At 36.5% G+C, this 20,925-nt stretch overlaps 1 protein-coding gene across 1 annotated transcript; it reads right to left on the minus strand.

Annotated features, from left to right (window-relative positions):
- Positions 1-347: 347 nt before the first annotated feature.
- LOC149532370 (uncharacterized) lies at positions 348-10,554 on the minus strand. Its single transcript, XM_089805703.1, has 4 exons — positions 8,320-10,554; positions 7,864-8,216; positions 2,582-3,155; positions 348-2,353 (listed from the first exon to the last, which is right to left on the minus strand). The coding sequence occupies exons 1-4, from the start codon at positions 10,433-10,435 to the stop codon at positions 441-443; spliced, it is 4,956 nt and encodes a 1,651-aa protein (XP_089661829.1). The 5' UTR covers positions 10,436-10,554; the 3' UTR covers positions 348-440.
- Between the last annotated feature and the right edge of the window lie 10,371 nt (positions 10,555-20,925).

Consider the following 20,925-nt stretch of genomic DNA (forward strand, 5'->3'; position numbering starts at 1 on the left):
TTTGTTGAGACACTTGACGCTACAAATGAGGTGTACATACCCTACCCCTAGTGGGATTTGAACTTGTGACCTCTCTAACAGTACAAGTTCTCCACCACTAGACAAACTTAGACTATACACACCCAGCACTTCCCACCATGGTCATGAGCATTCGTGCCGCCGATAGTTGCATTGACAATGCCCTTAATATAAAAACTAAAAAGATATTGGAAGCAACGATGAGTAGGTCTTGTCATGAGAGGAGGGTTAATCATTAATGAAAGCCAGTTATAAACCTACTTTCTGCTATCATCTTTAGTGGAGACGCTTAAAATTAAAAATATACTTTTAAATAGGAAAGATGTTAATAAGACAAATTATAGTTTGGTCTCAGATTAGCGACTACAAATGCCCTATTGTATAGTAGTGGTAGCGTGATACGTATTAGGCTACGCATCATCTTATTCAGACAAACGTTCAACAGAATCTTCTTCCCGTTCCTCGCCAATTTCACTCATCTCATGTTTTGAGAAAGAGATCTCTGAGGAAGTATGCGGGAAATACTGAGTATGAATTGTTGGTGGTAAGCCATCCAAAGGAAAGGTTCCCTCCAGCATCCGCACGACCTTTCCCATGCTTGGTCTCACATGTGGGTTTTCCTGGATGCACCAAAACGCAACCTGCAACACTCTCTGCACCTCCTCCACCTCCATCCCTTCTCTTATTTCTTCGTCCACAACATCAACATATTTCCCCTCTTTTGCCATTCCATATGCCCACGCCGAGTACACTCTCTTGTCTTCGTCATCATCACTCAGAAGGTCAACATTCATTCTTCCACCTACAATCTCCAGCAGAAGAATCCCAAAACTGAAAACATCAGCTTTACATGTAATGGGAACATCCGCCAGCCATTCTGGGGCCATGTACCCTGGGCTTCCTCTCACTGTAATGGACTGGCCGTATTGAATATGGCGACCTCTCCCTATTATCCTCGACAGCCCAAAATCTGAGACTTTGGGCTCAAAGTTGGAGTCGAGAAGGATATTTTGGGGCTTTATATCGCAATGAACAATCGGCTCGCTGCATTCCTCGTGCAAATAAGCGATCCCCTTTGCGGCTCCAACCGCTATATTCACCCTGCTCTTCCAATTTAGCGGCGCGCGACCTTCTCCCGTCTTGAATATATACCTATCAAGCGACCCGCAGGGCATGAGCTCGTAAACAAGCAGCCTATGAGCTCCTTCACTACAAAACCCTAACAGACGGATGAGATTAAAATGATGGGTTCTGCCTATGAAACCCACCTCGCTGCTAAATTCCTTATCTGCCTGCTCACACTCTTCCAAATCCTCCAATTTCTTCACCGCCACGGGCGTATTTGTGGTCGCCAATACTCCTCTATAAACCGAGCCGAATCCGCCGCTGCCGAGTTTGACAGCAAAGTTATCAGTGGCTTCCTGCAGAGCTTGAAACGAAAAGTTCAATGGAGTGCCCGCAAAGTTGAAAGGCAGAGGATACGTTTGAAAATCACCCACGCCTTTTCTTCTCTGATGGCCGAGAAGACGCCAACAAACCAAAAGGGAGATGAACAAGAGAAAGTTGAGAGAGGCCGATGCAGAAACAAACCCTCGCAGTAATCTCCGATCGGGAGCCGAACAAGTAAATTGGTTGACCCCAACCGGTTCCAATGGTCGAACAGCCTCGCCACAAATCCTGATGAAGGAAACGGAACGGGACGAGGGCGATTCGTAGCCGCTGACGAAAGGCACGCGCTTTTGAATGCACATCCCGGAGCCATTGTTGGGAAACGTCGCAGCTGTAATCGCGGGAGTCTGCCGTACGGCTTCCATGCAATCGGATTCACTAGTAGCGTTTCCGACGATGAAGTCAGCTCCGTCCCAGAAGAAGACCGTGTTTGTCATCGATATGACTTGGGGCGACGGGCAATTGAGGGGAGCGAGTCTTCTGCAGCCCTGGCTCGTCCAATTCGACTCTGCTGGACTGCTCGCGGAAAAGCCAAGAGGGCAAACACAAGTCCGTTTCCCCTCAACATATTTGCACACCCCGTATTCTCCGCACAACCCGTTAACCAGACATTCGTCTTCCAATGCCTGCCATCCGACCGCCCATTCGCCCACATCTGCTGCCCACCTCTGAATCCTCAAATTGCCGTCACCGTCCAATGTTACTCTTCGAATTGGGGAAGAAGAGTCCGCGTAATCAGAGCTCAACCACGACGCAATCATTTGCCCCGATGCGTTTCGAACGGCCAAACGACCGGATGAATCCAATGCCGTCGAATTTATCGATGAAGCCACCGTGAGATTCTTGTAGATTTTGGTCTCATTCCAAAACAGCGCCAGCACAGATTCTACAAAGACGAGGGAAATTATGATAATATATTGTAGATTGTGAGTATTACGTCTTTGAGATGGATCAAAAGAGACAAATTGATCATTCACAGTGTTTGTAACTTAGACTAGTTCATGGAATAAAATTTAGAAACTAAGAAATTCAGAACGAAGGGAACTTTTCTCTTGAAATGGCAGGCAGTAAATTGAAAAGAAAACTAATCGAGCGTGTGGTAAGATCTGTGTACCTGTGCCCATGTTTTGGATGCCAAGAGAATAGAGAGAGGGTATTCCGGCATTCCTGAGTCTTGCGCTCGCCGTCAAAATCTGGCCCGGTAGGAGGGTGTCGGTAGGATTTTCAAAAGTACACCATACAATGTTAGAAGCATTATTTCTCAGAACAAAATTGCCGGTGTCAAGAATCTGTCCGGAAGTCACAGAATTGGCGGTAGTGTTCGTTTTCCATACAAGAGAGGCAGAGTCGTCGAGGAGAAGCAGGTCGCCGCTTGGAGCCAGCTGCAGTGAAGCGTTTGATCCCGCACGAGTAATGCTACTGGTAGCCCTCCAAACCACATATTTATCCTTTATCTGATTGTACCAGATCCCCACTGCATATGTGTTTGGAGAGATGGAGTAAAAACCAAAGGCAAACGTAGCGTTTTCGGATATAATAAAGGATGTGTTTGCTCTGTCACCTGGCACCAGTGCAGATCCAATTTTTAAAACTTGACTTGCTGCCTCATTCCTCGTGATTATCTGTAGCAACACAGTCAAAATTGCAAACTTGTCAATTGAAGAAGATGTCATTGTATGTTGCACAATTCAAGGAGAATCCTTGGTGCTGAACTCTCTATAACATAACTGATGGAAAAATAACAATTAACTACATGACCCCTCAAGAACAATAAAGATACTCATTTCTAATCGAAAAATCCATATTTAATCGATTGTAATGCTCTCAAATGTGAAAAGAAGTCTTGCCTACTCACATGACCTGACTTTTTCCCAGAAGCAACAGATCATTGAAGTCTCGAGCCGAGAAAGATATAGACCTTTTCGGTTCAGGTGTGAAAATTCTCAAATTTCTTATCCGGCTTCATTAGTCGGTCAAATGAAACTGAAAGATTTCTCCATCTCTCAGCCACGGGATGTGAAATCTTTGTATTTTCCAAGATTCCAACTATTTCGATATTAATGTGTTTGACCAGTCCGTACAAAGCTAAGCTACCACGCGTCTGTATGAGATTCAAACTTCGTTCCTACGCGAACGTCACCTTTGACAACATTTATGAAAATTATTTTCCTTGTCTAACTATAAAAGCTCCTTCTAGATATTTGAATCGACTCCGACACAGGAATCTTCTCATGCTAAGGGCCAACTCCAAGGGTTAAAAGATGAAAGCTGGGCTGTCAAGAAGCCGACAAACCAAACAAATAAATAATCAGACTCCATACTTTGTTGAAATAGAAGTTTGAATGGATTTTTTTAATTTTTAAATGCAAAGAAGTGAGGGATTTTTAACTAGTTTTTAAAATCTAATCTAATCTTTAAATTAGAGATAGCTTTAGTTATTTATTATTATATTTTAGAAATTTCATTTTGATTTTTAATAATCTAAAAATAAAAAGCTGAAAATAAAATCATAATGTATTTTTCTTCAACATGATAGGGTAATAGGCTTTCAACTGGTTGATGTGTGATTGGTCAAACATATTAATGTTTGTTCTTATCTGTATACCATTTAGAAAAACTTCACATTCATTGAACAAATAATCAAAGCCAAAGAAGACTTTTTGAACAAATAATCAAAGCCAAACAAGACGTTTTCATAGACTTTGAATGGAAAGAAGTCTTCAACGTGGATGATTTTGAGCACTTCAATAGGCGTATCCCATTTGAACTCCATTCCTTCACATTGGAATACATTCACCCCATTCTTATATATATATATATATATATATATATATATATATATATATATATATATATATATATATAGTAGTTGATGAATAAGGTATATATAATGAATATATGACTATTAAAATTAATTACCTATGCAAAGTTTGAAACCTATGTATGAAGAAAACATCCTTTATTACATCATATAAACATCATGCATCTTTCACAAAATGGACCAAGAAATGCCCTGAGTCTCAATTTTGTTTCTTAAAGGAGCTTAGCTCCCAAATTGTAATAATTGTTAAATATGGCAAGCTCATATTCGAATGGATGCTAGATAAAATCTAGCATAATAGAGAATGCCACTATATGAAAATCTAGAGTAGTATCAAACATAGTTTTTTGTCCATAATAAGTTGTGATAAAATAACATAGTTGTAATGAGTCAAAGATGGATCAACAAGGTAGAATAGTGTTACACCCTTAATCTTGGAGAATAATTATAGTTATGAGAAGTAAATATATGAGTACCTCAACTCCTAATTAAGTCACATTATAATTAAATATATATTTTTATATAGTTATTTAGGTTAGCAATGGGCCTATATAATCATATTTAAGTAAGCCTAGATGATGTTCTCGGTGTAAGTATGGTATATATATAGGAAAAGTGTTGAGATGGTCATCGAATTCTTTAGATTGCACTAATGTCAACCACAACTAAAAATATAAAATAGTTCAACAAATATTCAAATTGATGAGATTATTTTCATATGCATTGGCTTATAAAGTCCCAAGTTTCCCATACAAACTACCCTACATGAGAAATCCTCATCAACTAGCTATAACCAACAACATTTTTATTTTATTTATTCTAATCTGGAACTGTAAACCTAAATATAAATATTATACTTCTCAACATTTCCTCCTTATAACATAAATCTAATTAAAGGATAAACTACTGCAAGGTTTTATTGCAACAACCCTTTTCAAGAATTGTATTAAGTGCATTCTCTCATCCTCGTCATTTATGTTGGTGACACTAGACAAACCTCATTCTTAGATATCTAGGTTATAGAACTTACAACCATCTAAATGACATTAGAGAACATAAAATTTTCTCAAGCTCCTTGTTTAATGAGACATCTCTTCTTTGAACGTGTGCATCTCATTTGAATTTTTCTAATGTGTGTTCTAGCATTGCACATGAGAGAACATATTTCCTCTCAAAGTACACATCTCCTTCAAGTGTGTCAAATTGCTAGATAATTTTTTAGAAACAATCCCTCATTTACTATATAGAACACCATCAAAATGTGCATACACCAAATGTGTCTAAAAGAAAGTATTACCCTTCCTTATTATTTAAAGGGATAGATAATGCTAAGTCCCCTTGTTTCTTGAAAGACACAAAAAAGAAAATATCCCCTCTTCTAAAAATTATCATCCCAATGTGTAATTTTAAATTTATTACATACATTATCTTTTACTTTAATAAAAGATTGGTAAGAAAAAGAAATATTCAGATTAATAATTAGCATAAACTATTTATAAATAATATTAGATAGTGTATTGAATAAACATAAGCTCCATATTATACAATTTTGTACAATTGTGTGTGTGTGCGCGCACATTTCTATCTATATTTCAATATTTTTCATAATGTAATAAATAGTTTCAATTTAAAAATCAAATCATAATTACTTTTTGTTAAATTTAGCTCTAGAAAGGTAAAATTTACTAACATTTACTTTCAAAATTATGTAGAAATAAAAAGTATTTTCTTCTTTTTATTCCAACACTACTAACACTACTAATATGGAGTAAAGAAAATAAAGAATCACAAGAAACACTCAATAAATATTACTTATTTTTCTATTATATAAGTATTTATAAATAATCTTTCATTCTTAAAGTATACATATATACTAATTTATGAAATTTCAATAGCAATGTCTAAAACTTTAAAATAAATTATAAATCTTTAGTTATTACGAAGGATATATTATGATAAAATGATCTCTAGTTGAGAATATTAGATATGTTATGAATCAAAAAGATATAAAATTGATTTTTCTTAACATACAAATTTAAAATTCAAATACACAATTATTGTGTTTATATAATATTCTTGTTGTCTTTGTAATTTTGATATAATTATTAATTAAGATTTTATTATTTGTAGTAGGCACAAATTTTAAAAAAAGTGATGGAGATTATAATTTTATGAATGGAAACTTTCTAACATGTTTCGATAAGTATTGATAGTTTGATTTTAAATTTAAAAAGGATAACAAACTTATGTCTTTCTTGCTCGTGCTAAAAAAATAGAAATATACTTATAACGCCATTTTTAAAACATATAGAAGAACCTTAAAATGGAAACCCTCCCAATCTATAAGGGCCCATTTGGCTACAAGAATTTATGAATGTGGCATTCATCTATGCTGGAATAAGCTCTCTTCTAGTATTCATGCATTCTTAAAATAAGTTGTGGAATATGATTCAAACCTGTTTGATTGACCTAGAAGAGGAGTCGAAAGATGCATATTCTATGTTTGGTTGCAACAATTGAAATAAGAATTGGAATAAGTTTTGTTTTAAAATTTTAATAATTAAATTATTATTTTTATTTTGGTAATATTTTAAATAAACAGGATTTTTATTTTTAAAACCTGGCTTTTTATTAAATTTTAAAAGCCAAATTATTTTAATTAGCCTTTATTTTATTTTTTTAATTGACTTTATAAGTGAAAGATATACCACAACCTTTGAAATTCATCGAAATTGAATAGAAATATTATATTGTATATTATATATTTTAATTCTAAATTAAATCAAATTATTTTAATGAGCATAAGATCAAAACTATAATATTTTTATTTTTAAATATATTAAAGAAAATAAAAAATACAAATACGTCAAGATCACTAATATGATATTTAATTGATCTTTCAACACAATTTTAATTATAAGACTAAACACAAGATTTATTTGTAAAGATAATTTTATGAAAGTTTAGAAAATATATCAAATTTGATATTAGTTTTTTTTGTCATTAAAAAAAGCACATATTAAATGTTAAATAATGTTGACCTAGTTTGTATCTTATGATGAATAGAGAAAATTAGTCCAAAAATGCATTTGACTAGCAAAATACAATCAAACGTCAAAGTCATGGACCCGACAACACATCAAATTGGGTTTATTAAAAACTGGAATAAGAACACCTTTTTTTAGGAATTTCGCTATGCTCATTTTGGGGTCAAATCAGAATAGGCAAATTCTAATTCCAATTTTGTAGTTTGCAAACAAACGTCAAATTGGAAAAGGCGGGTATTTAGATTTTCCTATTCCCACCCAATTCCTACAACCAAATGGGACCTAAGATAAAATCTTATAACCCTCCCTTTCTTCTAAACTGCCCTGATACAGCCAGGATAACTTAAGATATCAATAAGAAAAACTTACATACTTCATACTTCACTCTTGGAAATCATTGAAAATAGAGAGGAATTTGGTAGGGGAAGAAACGAATACCACTATGTGCTCCTATCAAGAAAGCTAAACCACCAAGGCAAATCTTACTTGCAATGTAGACAATAAGAGCATGCTCGATATGGATCAGACATCGGAAGATGAAGTTTGTCCCCCTGATTTTGTGAAGGCCGAAGGAATGGGAGGATCCGAGAGAGTTATGTCCCCCTGCAAAGCCTGAACAACAGTTGCCATCGAAGGACGCGCTTGTGGATCTTCTTGTATGCACCACATTGCCACTTTCACCCCTCTTTCCATCTCTTCTTTCTCCTCCTCTTCTAATTCAATTTCTCTGTCTGCCAATTGCCCGACTTCTCCCTTGGATAGTTGAGACGATGCCCACGCCGGAAGAAACCATTTCTCACTGGCCGTGTTCAGATCTACGTTCTTTCGTCCGCTTACAATCTCCAGAAGAGTAATCCCATAACTGTATACATCTGCTTTCGCTGGAACAGCCATTAAAGACATAATAAGCTATTGGTTCGAAAAAACTGCGTAAGGAGAAATCAACTTGTAAGGTAAGAAGGATGTGAAGAAGAGCAGAATTACTTGTAATGGGAAGTTTGGCGAGCCATTCGGGAGCCATGTAACCCCTTGTTCCTCTGGTTCTCGTGATCACACGACTCATATCTCGATCCACAAGTTTAGCAGTCCCAAAATCGGATAGCTTTGGAGCAAAATCGTGGTCAAGCAGGATGTTGGCCGGTTTTACATCGAAATGCATAATTCGATCTCTGCACTCCTCGTGAATGTATGCCAATCCACGCGCAGTGCCCACAGCGATGGTAAAGCGTCTTCCCCAGCTCAACAATTTCTTCTTTTCGCCCTGGAAAAGAAACCTGTCAAGGGAGCTATTTTCGAGGTACTCATAAACGAGCAGCCTGTGATTCCCTTCCGCACAGAACCCAAGCAAACGAACCAGATTCTGGTGATGAATAGATCCTATGATCAGCACTTCTGTTTGAAACTCTTTCTCGATCTGCTTCGATTTCTTGAGCCTCTTCACAGCCAAGATTCTGTTGTCGGACAGGAATCCCTTGTAAACATCTCCGAAACCCCCGCTGCCCAACTTGTGCTTGAAATTCTTCGTGACGATCCGAAGCTCATCGTAGGTGAACCTGTGAGGCGTCTCTGCGGTAAGATCGTAATTGGGTAAGCCCACCATTATTACAGAACGCCTCCTTCTGCACCATATCCACGACAAACAGCCAGATGCGAGAGCAAGAAGCGGCAGGAGCAGAAAGAGGAGCATCTTCACAGCTGTCTGGCTTTTCTGGGAGTGGGTTATTGCAGCCAAGGGCGCAGGAGCAACTGCCGCCAAACGCTGCCGGGCAGAAATCCTGACGTGGACGTCCATGGCAGCTGCTACTGTAGAAGCATTAGAGTTGCTCAGGCCGAACGAAGAGGCATCAGAATATATGAAACAGCTTCCATTATTCCTCTGGTATGAAAAAGCAGCGCAGGAACAATCAGAGAGACATTTGCGAGAGCACCACTCCTCGGATTTACCAGCCTGGGCGATCAAAGGAGAGCCGCCATATTCCTTCAGAGCAATATCATCAGCCAGCTGTAAAAACTTGTCATTTGATCCGCCATGGGCGCTACAGTTGAGTGGAATGGAACGGACGCATCCCTCGGAGGCGTCTTCCGCATCCCATGATTTCGAATCTGATACGCGGAGGCCCGCGGGACAAGCGCATTCCATCACAGGATCCAGTTGAGGAGTACAAACTCCGTACGATCCGCAGACAAGATGCACGTCACATGGATCGTCGGGCACAAACCCGAGCGACTGCCATATATTAATGTTGGCCGCCGGAATATATTGCTGCAACTCGATGAAGCCTCTGTGGCTGAGGACAATGCGCTCGTAGAGCTCGGTGGAGTTCCAGAGGAGCAAAGGCCTTCCAGAGCTGACTACGAGTTTTAACTGGTTGTAGCGGGTGTTCACCCTCCTCAAAGAGGGCACGTTGGAATAGGTGCCGCTACTGCTGTCGAAGTCGCCCGAGCTCCAGTAAACCACGGTGGAGTTCCAGTAGAGTCTAACGACGTAGTCCTTGTCAACGATAACAGAATAGCGGCCCCGAGCAGGATCGTCATCATCTTTCCAAGCCGTCAGTTTTGATCCCAGACCTATCTTCATCCCTGGTATCAGAGTATCGCATGGCATGTCGAAGCTCTCCCACACAGTCATTGTTCCATTTGAAACTAGGACAAAGTTTCCTGTTTTCTCAAGGCGTGCAAAGGATACGTTGAGTCTGCTTGTGCTGCTACTCCAGATTTGTCTGTCCTCGTCCAAGAGGACCAGATTTCCATCGAGAAGGAAGTGGGCAGAGACAGAATTTGAAGCAGGGTTGTCTCTGTTCGCCACCCAAATTATTTTGCTTCGCAATGGGGATGTAATATTGGCATACCAGATGCCCAGATAATTCGCTCCTGCTTTGAGAGAGAAAATACCCATTGCAAACATTCCGTCCGAAGATAGCCATTTCTGGTCTCTCCGCACGCTGGACCCCAGCCTGATTATGCCTGGCTCGTCTGCAGCAATGGCCAAGGCATAAACTCTGCTGGTGCAAATGAGTAATATAAGACTAAGAACCAAATCTCTCAGAGAAATTGAGATCTGACCTTTCTGTAAGCAGTACATGTTGGTTTTTACAACCATGACTGTTTAGTTGTTTGTTTCTTGAATCTTTATAGCGCAGTGTTCATCCTCAGGTCTATGGCCTTGGGCACCTAGCATGTGAAAAGGTTTCTACAGCAGTACTAAATTCAATTCAAATGTTAGATATAGATCATCAAGACAAATTTCATGTCATGTTCACATGGGAAGTGGAAGTTTGGACAAAAAACATCGCATCTCAAGACGTTAACACGACAGGGTACATTATCCTTCCAGCTAATCGATAACTGACCGCTCAAACACGTTAACGTACTGGACGATCAGAAAACTTTCGGAGACAAATGTTTACAGCCAAATAAGGTTTTTTCATAGACTTCGAAGGGAAAGAAGTCTTCGGTCTTCGGTCTTCGTCGATATACTTAAATGCTTTTGAAAGCTTCCACGTTTGAATCCCATTTGAACTTTGCTCCTTTCACATTCGCGGATTATTCCGGGTGTATGGGTGGGCAAGGCTATGTCTTTATCGATAGAGAAATATATTAGTAATTGTTAGTCCTGCTTATCTATAGGAGGGAACTCATGTTTTCAGCAGTTACAATTAATTTTTCCAATTAAATTTGGTCAGTTTCTAAATTTTTAAAATAAAATAAAATTAATTTATTTTTGAACAACAATTTCAAATTTTTGATTCGTCAATTTGAATTTTACTAGAGGTAAAATTTATTTTGACACAAAAATTAGAAAAAATTACAATTCTAGAATCTTACAATTATTGCAGTGCATTTATTATTTTGTCATTTCTGATGTACTAACTGACTTAACAGGTGTTAAAAAAATTATGATGACCAACAAGAATGTTTATTTTAATAAATCTGATATTTACTTCTTCACAATCACTTGTAGGAATCGCCAATGCCATTTTAAATTTAAAAAAAATTAAGTTTAGCTTATAAAATTAATATTCATTAGTTTAAAGTAACTTGTGCACGGAACCTTTCTTTACTTTCACTGACATGCTTTTTTTTAAAAATAAAATAAAAAATGTTTAAAGTTTAAATTTTATTTAAAAAACTATTATTAGAGAAATATTAAAGAGCAATCATATTTCATGAAGGAAAACCTTATTATGTTTTTCTAAATTTTAATAATGTATTACATAAATTTAATGACTATTATTATATATAATAGCTAGATGCATAAGTAGCAAAAATAATAGAAAATTAATCTTTAATTTTTTCTTTAAACTTTTCTACTTAAAATTTTTAGCAATAATATTCTTTTAACATATATATATATATATTCTCATTTTTACAATTTTACAATAGCTAATAGTAATATTCTATTTTTAACAAAGGCAGGGACTCTAGCTCTTTTAGAGCTCTTGTATTTTAATGTGCACTCGGTATCTTAAAGAAGTATAATAGGTTAATTAGGAAGAAATGTCTAGTACATTTTTATAAAGTATTGGAATCATTCATTTGACCAATCAATTCATAGGATTTTAAAGTTCATAAGAATTAAAAGATTAAAAGAAACTTCAAACGTTTATATCTTTTTCTAATTTTTCATTATTTTTCTAAATCACAAGTCTATCATGCTTTAATTACAACTTTGCCTTTTTCACATTTGTGACAAGTGGATTAACTTTTCAAAAGAATAATCATTTTTATCTTTCACCTCACAAATGAATGTCTAATCAATATTAATTATCACTATCTATTTTTTTAAATATAGAGTTAAATGTTTTATATTTCTTATTTTAAATATATTGATTAGTTTTACATTGATGTTTATTTTTTGTCATTTGTAAAATGTTATTTCTTTAAGTTTACACTATGTTCTACTAGTTACTATTTTACAATCTTATTCTTATTTTTTATACCATTTTACAAATTGTAAAACTAATACTACCCCTCAAACTAATTAGATATTTTGGTAGTTTGAATGAAGTAATCAATAATTTATTTTTTAAATCAAATATTTCAACTTATAATTGAATTAGTAGAAATGACTAGTTCATTCATATAATTGATAAGTAGGATATGATTTCCACAGCTAGTCAAATTGTGATGTGAATATCAGGATTTAACTGTGTGATTTTGAGTCAAACTCGATGACCCATGTTTCATGAGTAGTGATTCAACATGAATCCATCTCTCATGAGAATAAATGGAACACTTAGCACTCATTGGATCTAGGTGATGCTCACAGGGGTGAAGCACCGGGACTTCCCGGGAGGTCACCCATCCCAGTACTACTCCAGCCTGAGCGCGCTTAACTACGGAGTTTCCTCCACAATTAAACCCAAAGCTTGCAACCCCATTTGCAACCACAATTAAACGGAGGTCATTCATATAATATAATTTCTATTTTTGTTTATCTATTTCTCAAAATATTATAATTATTAATGTTTTTTTAATTCCCTTCAACTCTCTCTATCATTCTACCTTTAATTCTCCATATAATAACATATCATTCTCTTTTTTAACTCTCTCTTCATATCCTTCTTTTCTACCTATAAATCTTCATTTTCCTTTTTTTCCAATTATTGGCAGGAACTTTGACGCATTGTGTCTCTTGTTTGACATGAGTTCAATTAGTAGAAAGTGATATAGGATAGAGAAAAAATATATAAAAAATAAAAATTTATATCTTTTTTTAAAAATTGTGCATAATTGAAATAAGAGACTTTCAAAGATATTTCAAATTTCTTTATCTCTTTTTATTTAACATTTACTTTCTATTGTTCATAGCATTTTCTTTCATAAATTTGTGTTTTTGGTTTTGTTAATAACAATTCAAACACACTTCCTCGAAAAAATTATCAGCCCTAACCAAAAAGGGTTTGTCCCTACTAGGCAAATTATTGATGTTGCAATTACCTCTCATGAGGTCATCCACTCTATGGATCATAGAAAACTCCCTAGCATGGCACTCAAACTTGATATCTCCATTGTGTATGATAAGGTCAATTGAGTGTCTCTTTACAAAGTGTTGGCTACCATTGGCTTCAATCAAAAATTCATAAACATCATAAAAGATTGTGTGGAGATAGTTAGGTATGCAGTCATCATAAATGAAAAACTGTGTCAAAAGTTCAAACTAGCCAAAGGTATTCAGCAAGGGGATCCCCTTACCTTTTCATCTTGGTTGCAGAAGTCCTAGGTCAGAACATGACCCACCTTATCAATACTTGTGGCTAAAAGCATAGATCTGTGTCACCGTTTGTGATAAAAAAACCTATTTTGGTCAAATATCATTTCTCTATCAAAACTCAATTTTAAAAAATAAATAAAAAATACCCTTTTATAGATTTTAGATTCAATATCATCATTATATAAATTTTTGAGTGTTTTGATTAGTTATAATATGTTATAATCTCAAAATATTATAAGTCGATATTTCAACATTTTAGAAGATGCTCTCTCAAAAAATGAAAAAAAATAGTAAATCATATCAAAAAAATAAAAAATAAATATTTATCACTAGAGGAGAGAATCCTCTTCACGAATATGTAATTTATTTTCAAGAAGGTATAGATTTGATAGGGAAGTTTTCACGGGAGGAAAAAACTGTTGGATTCTGACAAGGTCGAACTGGAGTACTTATAACAAAGAAAATATACATCAAAAATAATTATTTCTTTATTTGTGCACTAGCTATACATGTCATCTATAAAATATTTTCAAATTAGAACAAAAAAAAGGTGATTTTCACATACTTGTTTGACGGGAACTACATCCTATATTTTTTACAGTTAAAAAAGGGACTTCAAAATAAAATAAAATGAATAAATTCTCAGTCAAAAAAATTATAAAAATTATAGGCATAAAATTCATACAATTCTACACATTTCATCAGTTTACATCATCTTCATATTTTAAACACAAATACCATTTTTTTTGTCATTAATGTTGAACTATCACATTCTGATATCACGTTTCTTTATAAAAGGTGACATAGGTTTGTGCTTTTACCCTTGTGTTGTCAAAGGGTTCAAACCTGCATCCACCCTCCCCCCTGAGGTCACTCAATAATTTGTTAATGACACCTTCTTCTTTGGGGCTTCCTCAGTTTTAGAGGTGAGAGAATGGAAAACTCTTCTAAGCAACTATGCTACTGCCTCAGGTCAATACATTAACTATTAGAAAGGCAATTTTTTTTTCTTTAGTACTGATGTCAAACTTTGAGATAAAATTATTGGTATGTTGGATTGTAAGGTAGCTACTCTCCCTTCAAAGTATCTAGGTCTCCCTCTCATAGTTAAGGAGGTTAGGGGGGATTCTAGAATTCCATCTTTGAAAGAACCCAAAAGAAGCTTGTGGGTTGGAAAGAGAATTTGCTCAGCAATGCTAGCAACCTTCAACTGGTCTCTATTGCTCTCTAAGGCATCTCGGTCTACTTCCTCTCTATCTTCAAAATCTCAGGAGCCATGGCTGACAAACTAGAAAAAATCTAGAGAGACTTTTTTATGGTCGAGGGGAGAAGAACAAAAGATATTATCATTGGTTGATCGGGACTAGGTGTGTATGTCTGAAGTGGGTGGGGGGGGGCAAGGGAGGCAGGGTGGGGTCTGCATAAGATCTATAACTTAAATTGTGCTCTCATGGCTAAGGTTGCCTAAAATATCCTTAACAAGAAATCTAGCTAGCATAAAATCGTGGAGGCTAATTACCTGGACTAGGGAAACTATTGCAAACTTTTTGTAGGTAATGGCCACCCCTGAGGCTCTAAAATTTGGAATGGCATCATGAAAATTTAGAGTATCCTCGAGAAGGGTATACATTAGAAAATTAGTAATGGTTGGGACACCAAATTTTGGGAGGATGCTTGGCTCCTCAATACTCCTCTAATGAACGATAGGTTTTCCCCAATTCAGGTTAACCTCCTTCTTCAGATTGGGTCTCTAGTTGGTAGCTACATTTCCAATGGGAAGTGGATTGGCTTGGAAGCTTTGGTGGGGAATAACCATTGCATATAATTTCTTCTGAATGATCTTGACTCTCTCCTGCTTAGCTACAAGATCCCCTCATGGTAACCCAGACAAGGTACTTTGGAGGCTTAATCAAATGGGCACTTCTCCAAATTAAATAGGCCTATAATCTTCTTATCAATGGTTGTAACAACTCTTTTATTTGGGGTAAGGTGTCGAAGCGTCAACTTCTACCCAAAGTCAATTTTTTCTGGTGGCTTGTCTTGCAAGGGAAAATTCTCACCTTCGAGATAATCTAGCCAAAAGGGGGTTTAGCATGGCCAATAGCTTTTGCTTATGTTTTCAAGTTGAAGAGAGTATTAACCACCTTTTTATTCACTGTGAATTTGCTAGAGCCTTCTGGGGCCTTGCTCAAGGTAGCCTAAATATTGTTTGGACTTTTAATTCTACTATTCAAAAATTCTTCTTGGATTGGAAGTCCCCCTTCCAAAATCCCAACATCTGCCTGTTGTGGCAACAAATCCCACCGCACATATGCTGGTGCATTTGGAAAGAAAGAAATGACAAGATCTTCAAGGAAATTGCTCTCCCACTAGATATTGTTTTCATGAAGGGCTTCTCTCTTTGGAGAGAAATTTTCCTCACTTCCCATAGGAAAACCCCTTGCTTCCCCTGAGGGTGGAGGAACTCCAGGTTGCGATGAGATGGAGAATGGACAGTAACTTCTTCATTTTTTATGATTCCAAAGCCAAGGCTAGAAAGGAGACTAAGTGGACCCCACAGCTCCCTAGTGCCTGAAGCTTAATTTTGATGGTGTAGTCAATGGTGGTTTGCAATCTGCTAGTGGTGTCTTGAGAAATCCTGAGGGACATTTAATAGTAGCCTTTGTGGGCCCTCTAAGAGGCTATACTATCAACCAAGTGGAGAGTATGGCCCTCTTTTGGGGCCTAAGTGTTGCCAAAGAGTTGGGTTACACTAGATTAGTTATTGAAGAGGACTCCAAAATCATTATTGATGCTATCAAGAATGATATAAATACAAGATGGAAGGTGGTTCTAATCCTTGATGGCATTTGCAACCTCTTGCACAGGTTCCAAGTCATCTCAATCCAGCAAATCTACAAGGACAAAAACTCTATTACGAACTCTATTTTTGTGATTGGTCTTCAATTGGACAACTTCACTATTTGGCATCAAGCCACACAGCTACCCTAGCCAACCCAACTTCTCATTAACAGAGAAATGGGAGTCTAATCAAACAATATCCATGATTGCTAAATACTTTGGTTCCTTGATTGCAGTCATGGTCATAAGAGGGTTTCCTAACTTTGTCGCCACCCTTTTGATTTTTTAAATTTTTCCATGCTAGACTCTAAATGGATCCTTGGGGGTGACCACATCTAACTAGAAAATCTATCTTATTTGCTACTATAGGATGGATAGTCTCTTTGCTAGTTGTCATCAGAAAAGGATGAAAGATTTGATAGGCCCCACTAATTACTTCAAAATCATCCATGAAGGTTGGTGTTGGATTATTCATAACCATGTGGCTGATATTTGGGTTTCTAGGGAAATTGTCCATTCTACTTGGCATTTTGAAGATCACCTGTACGATATTACCTTCATTTATAGAAACTTTAGTATTATGAAAAGACATATTGGGCATGATCATTGTGTGACTATGGACTTTGCATGAAGTTGATTAATTATCAAGGGTTATGGTTGACTATTATTAATTATATTTATCACCAATGTGATGTAAGTCCTTATTACACTTATTGCCTTTTATTCACTCTTGAAAATTTGAAGTCTTTATTTTCTCTGGTCATTCTTCTTGGTCATTCCTATACTTGGGCACTTTCTAGGTTCTTTGTGTGCATTTTGAGGGTTTGGGCTCCCGCTTCTCATGAAGGTTTCTATTCTACGAACATGGGAGGGGCTAGACATCGCATTGACCCTGATAGAATTGAGGAGGCATTCAAGAGTGATCCTATTGTCATGTATATCTACAAGGATGGTGGCATTCTGCCTTATATGGAAAGTATGATGGGTCACAAAGAAAATGTTTCGGTCCAATTTGTCAAGTCCTAGAAAGGTAGAAAGCTCACAGTGAGAGGGCTCACTTTTGAAGTTAATGAAGAGTTCATACCCTAGGCTATTAGCCTAGATAGCACTAGGCATAACTGGAAGAAGACCAGTAGGTCTTTGGATGCAATGGGTTTTGACCAATTATTCAAGCACTTTAGGGAGTTGATGTCTATCAATAAGCATGGTGGCTATAGCTCGGAGTACCTCCTAGACATATGACCTAAAATTTGCAAAATTATTATCAAGTACTTTACCCTGGAAGATAGGTATGGGGTTTATTACTATTATTGCCTCCCTTTTTTCAACCACATTCACAACAAATATCTCATTTTCATCTTGTTTTTCCTTCTGCACTCTCTGGAAAATAATGTGTTGGAGTCACTTGCGGCCTTTAACCTTTGAAAAAACTATGTTATCCTTCACTAGGGCCTTATTTTCTATTTGTTTCAGTTTCATTGTGCCCTCTATGCCCCTCCTAGCCCTAATCTACTTCTCATTGCTAATCAACCCAATACTACCCCCTCGACCTTTGGTAAAGCTAAACATTCTAGCCTAGTCTCCTTAGCGAAATGTTTGGAAACAGGGAAGAGCTTGAAAATATGGCTAGGAGTCCAAGAAGAAAAGCCAAAAATTCCACCCTCAACATTGTTGAGAGTGATGATGAGAATATTTGCCACACTAGATGCTCATCCAAAATTGCTAAAGAGAAAGGGAAGCAAGCCATTTAGAACTGGGGTATTGAAGAGTCTTCTAAGGACACCATTGTTAAAGAAACCCTTGATTCTAACTCTAACTCTTTTTCCAAGGACACTAAAATGTTGAATAATGACTTACCTTGCACTGTCCGCCCTTCTCCCATCTGGCCCTAGTCCCCCACTTTTACCTAGATTATCACCCCCAATTCCCCTGGCCCCTCCCTCTAAAATTTTTTAGAAGGTGTTGATGTTGCGGGTATTCACTCTAATAGTGTGCTTGGCTCACTCAAGACCTAAGTGGATGAGCTTGACAAAATGGTGGATCAATTGAAAGATGAGATTGTTAGATAGAATAAAAGGTTCAAGGACGTCAACATGTTCTCCTTGAATATTATGCATGCTAGTGCTACCACCTCATTTACTCTACAGGAAAATATTCCTAGTGTTGATGCTACCCATGAAAAAGAGGCATAGGAGCTCTTCTAGTTCCTGAATGAAGAATGGGTAGATATTTTATTGTCTAAGAGGCATGGGGGTAGCTAGGTTTCAATGTTGGTCCTTTTTTTTCTATTATAGTACTTGGGGCTTTGATAATTTTATCTTTATGATGATGTTTAAAAAATCTAGCCCTGTGTGGCTTAACAATTTAGTTTCCTTTACTATGAAGAACTCTTGTAGTGTTTTTTGTTGTTTAGACATTAATGGTGCTACTGTGTTGCTTAATTTTCTTAAGTTTGTTTTAGATAGAGTCAAGTTCTTTGGGGTTCCTTTTGTTTCTGCTCTCTAGAAGATGTTAATCCTTTGTTAATGTGCTTCCCTAGTGTTGCTTGTACCATGGGCCAAGACCCTCTTCCTACTTATTTTATCAAAATTAATTCAAAAGCACTAATATAATTTCTTTTCATTGAGTATATATTTCCAAATGCAATTATGCTCTTGATAAATTGTCTCACCATATAGGGGAAGTATAGAAAAAAGTATGATACATCATCCTTTTTTAATGGTATGTTCATCTTATGGAAGTCCATGCCATGCACCCATCTATGGTGCTTCTATGTCCTTTCCTAGGTGTCTCGTGGGCATGCCTGATAGATGTTTCATTGAATTGATAGCTGGTTTGTGTTTTTTGGATTAATTATGCAGTCATACAAATCCCAAGTAATGGAGTTACAGTGGAATTGTCACCATGGACTATTTTCATATGAATTCATAGCCAAAAAGCAACCACATTTGATGCAGTTTTGTGGGCCTATTAATGTTACATCAAGTTAGATAATTATTTATTCACCTTCGATTAGTCATTGCTGTTACTTTATTGTAGAGTTAAATTTTTCAAGTGATTTAACCATAGTCATTCAATAAAATATTTAAACATTTATCTAATCTCATTTGTACATTTGCATCATAAGATAGAATCGATAAAATTGTTATTTCTTCCTTTGATGTATCATTTCTTTCGCACCATTGCCAACTCTTACGATTTAATGTCCCTTTGATGTAGAGATAGAATTTATATTTCTCCTTCAATGTAGTGTAGGCCTCGATTGATAAAATTACTATTTGTTCCTTCAATGTATCCTATTAAATGCCTAATCATGGGTCACATTGTAAATTATTAAAGGAGATTGTGCACATGCGAACTGTAGGTTTGGCACTGTCATGACCATGGACAATTAAACGTTAAATAAAGTTGTTAAAGTGTGAACAATACCATTCCACACCCAATAAATTAATAAGTAATGGTAATACCACCACTGGTGTATTTAACCCTAAATTTTGACCAATTCTTTTAAATGGCTTGGTTGGTTACATTATAAAGCAAACTTTTGTTTTTTTTTTTAATAACATGCACATGTTGGTCGCAATTGCAACCAATTATTTTTATTTTGTGTTGGTCTCAATTGTGACGCACACGGCAACATAAAGACAAAAAAAAGGGCAAAAACACATTTCACTTGAGCAAGTCAATGTCGAGGATGTTTTTCTTGAGCGCCATTCCAACATTTTGCTTGAGGTCCTATTTGTGAGATTTGGAAAAGTCTCTACTTTTTTGGTTTTTTTCATTGCCAACGATCTGCTAGCCTTCTCCCAATCCTTCTGTGATAGATGGCTTCTAAGGGATTTTCAGCAGATACCAAGTAGAAGAGTTTTCCTTAGGTTTGTTGTTTTCCCATGTTGTCTAGAGGTTTTTGTTGGGAGACATCCTTCACTTTCCATGCTCTAGTAATTTCTTCCCCTTTAATTTCATGTAGTCAGGAAAGGGCTTTAAAATTGTTCTTGAGGGCGTTTGGCTTGAGCAGAGAATTTGAAGCTTTCCAGCATTATTCATCGATTGGAGCGTCATTCGAGCATATAGGGCCACTTGAAGACTTACCGCCATCAAAGGTAAGGGAAAAATGCAACTATTTCTATGGTATATGTAGCTTCAATTTATAATATGGCTTGTTACACAGAGTTTATTTGTAAATGGCTTGCAATGTGAATATGATGCACATGCTTGGGGTCTGGCAACCTATGCAGCTAACTTCATCCTTCACTTTTCCTTCTCGAGCTGATAAAATTAGAAGAGGGTTTTATGGAAGATTGAGGGCATCAGATTGTGAAACTATTGGTTGTTTACAATGGTTCAAAATCTTTGCTTTTTGTTGGTTCTTCATCTGCCCTACCTATTCTTTCATATACAATTCAGTTTTGGTGAAAGAGGCACAAAAAAATTCAACAAAAATTATAAGAAGCCTAGGGCTACAGCAGGGTTTGGTATCCCCTTTTGAAGTTTTTACTACTTATTGGTGAAGGGTTTTATACTGTTGACTTGCT

This window comes from Cupressus sempervirens, chromosome 10 (genome assembly GCF_028749045.1).
Source record: "Cupressus sempervirens isolate cs-2001-9-10 chromosome 10, ASM2874904v1, whole genome shotgun sequence".
In the NCBI taxonomy this organism is placed as follows: Eukaryota; Viridiplantae; Streptophyta; class Pinopsida; order Cupressales; family Cupressaceae; genus Cupressus; species Cupressus sempervirens.

Coding starts and splice junctions, on each gene's coding strand:
- LOC149532370 (XM_089805703.1), bottom strand. CDS start 10,435: ATGGTTGTAAAAACCAACATGTACTGCTTACAGAAAGGTCAGATCTCA. Junction 8,217..8,319: donor CGCCAAACTTCCCATTACAA/GTAATTCTGCTC, acceptor TGGCTGTTCCAG/CGAAAGCAGATGTATACAGT. Junction 3,156..7,863: donor GACAAACTTCATCTTCCGAT/GTCTGATCCATA, acceptor GATTCTCCTTGA/ATTGTGCAACATACAATGAC.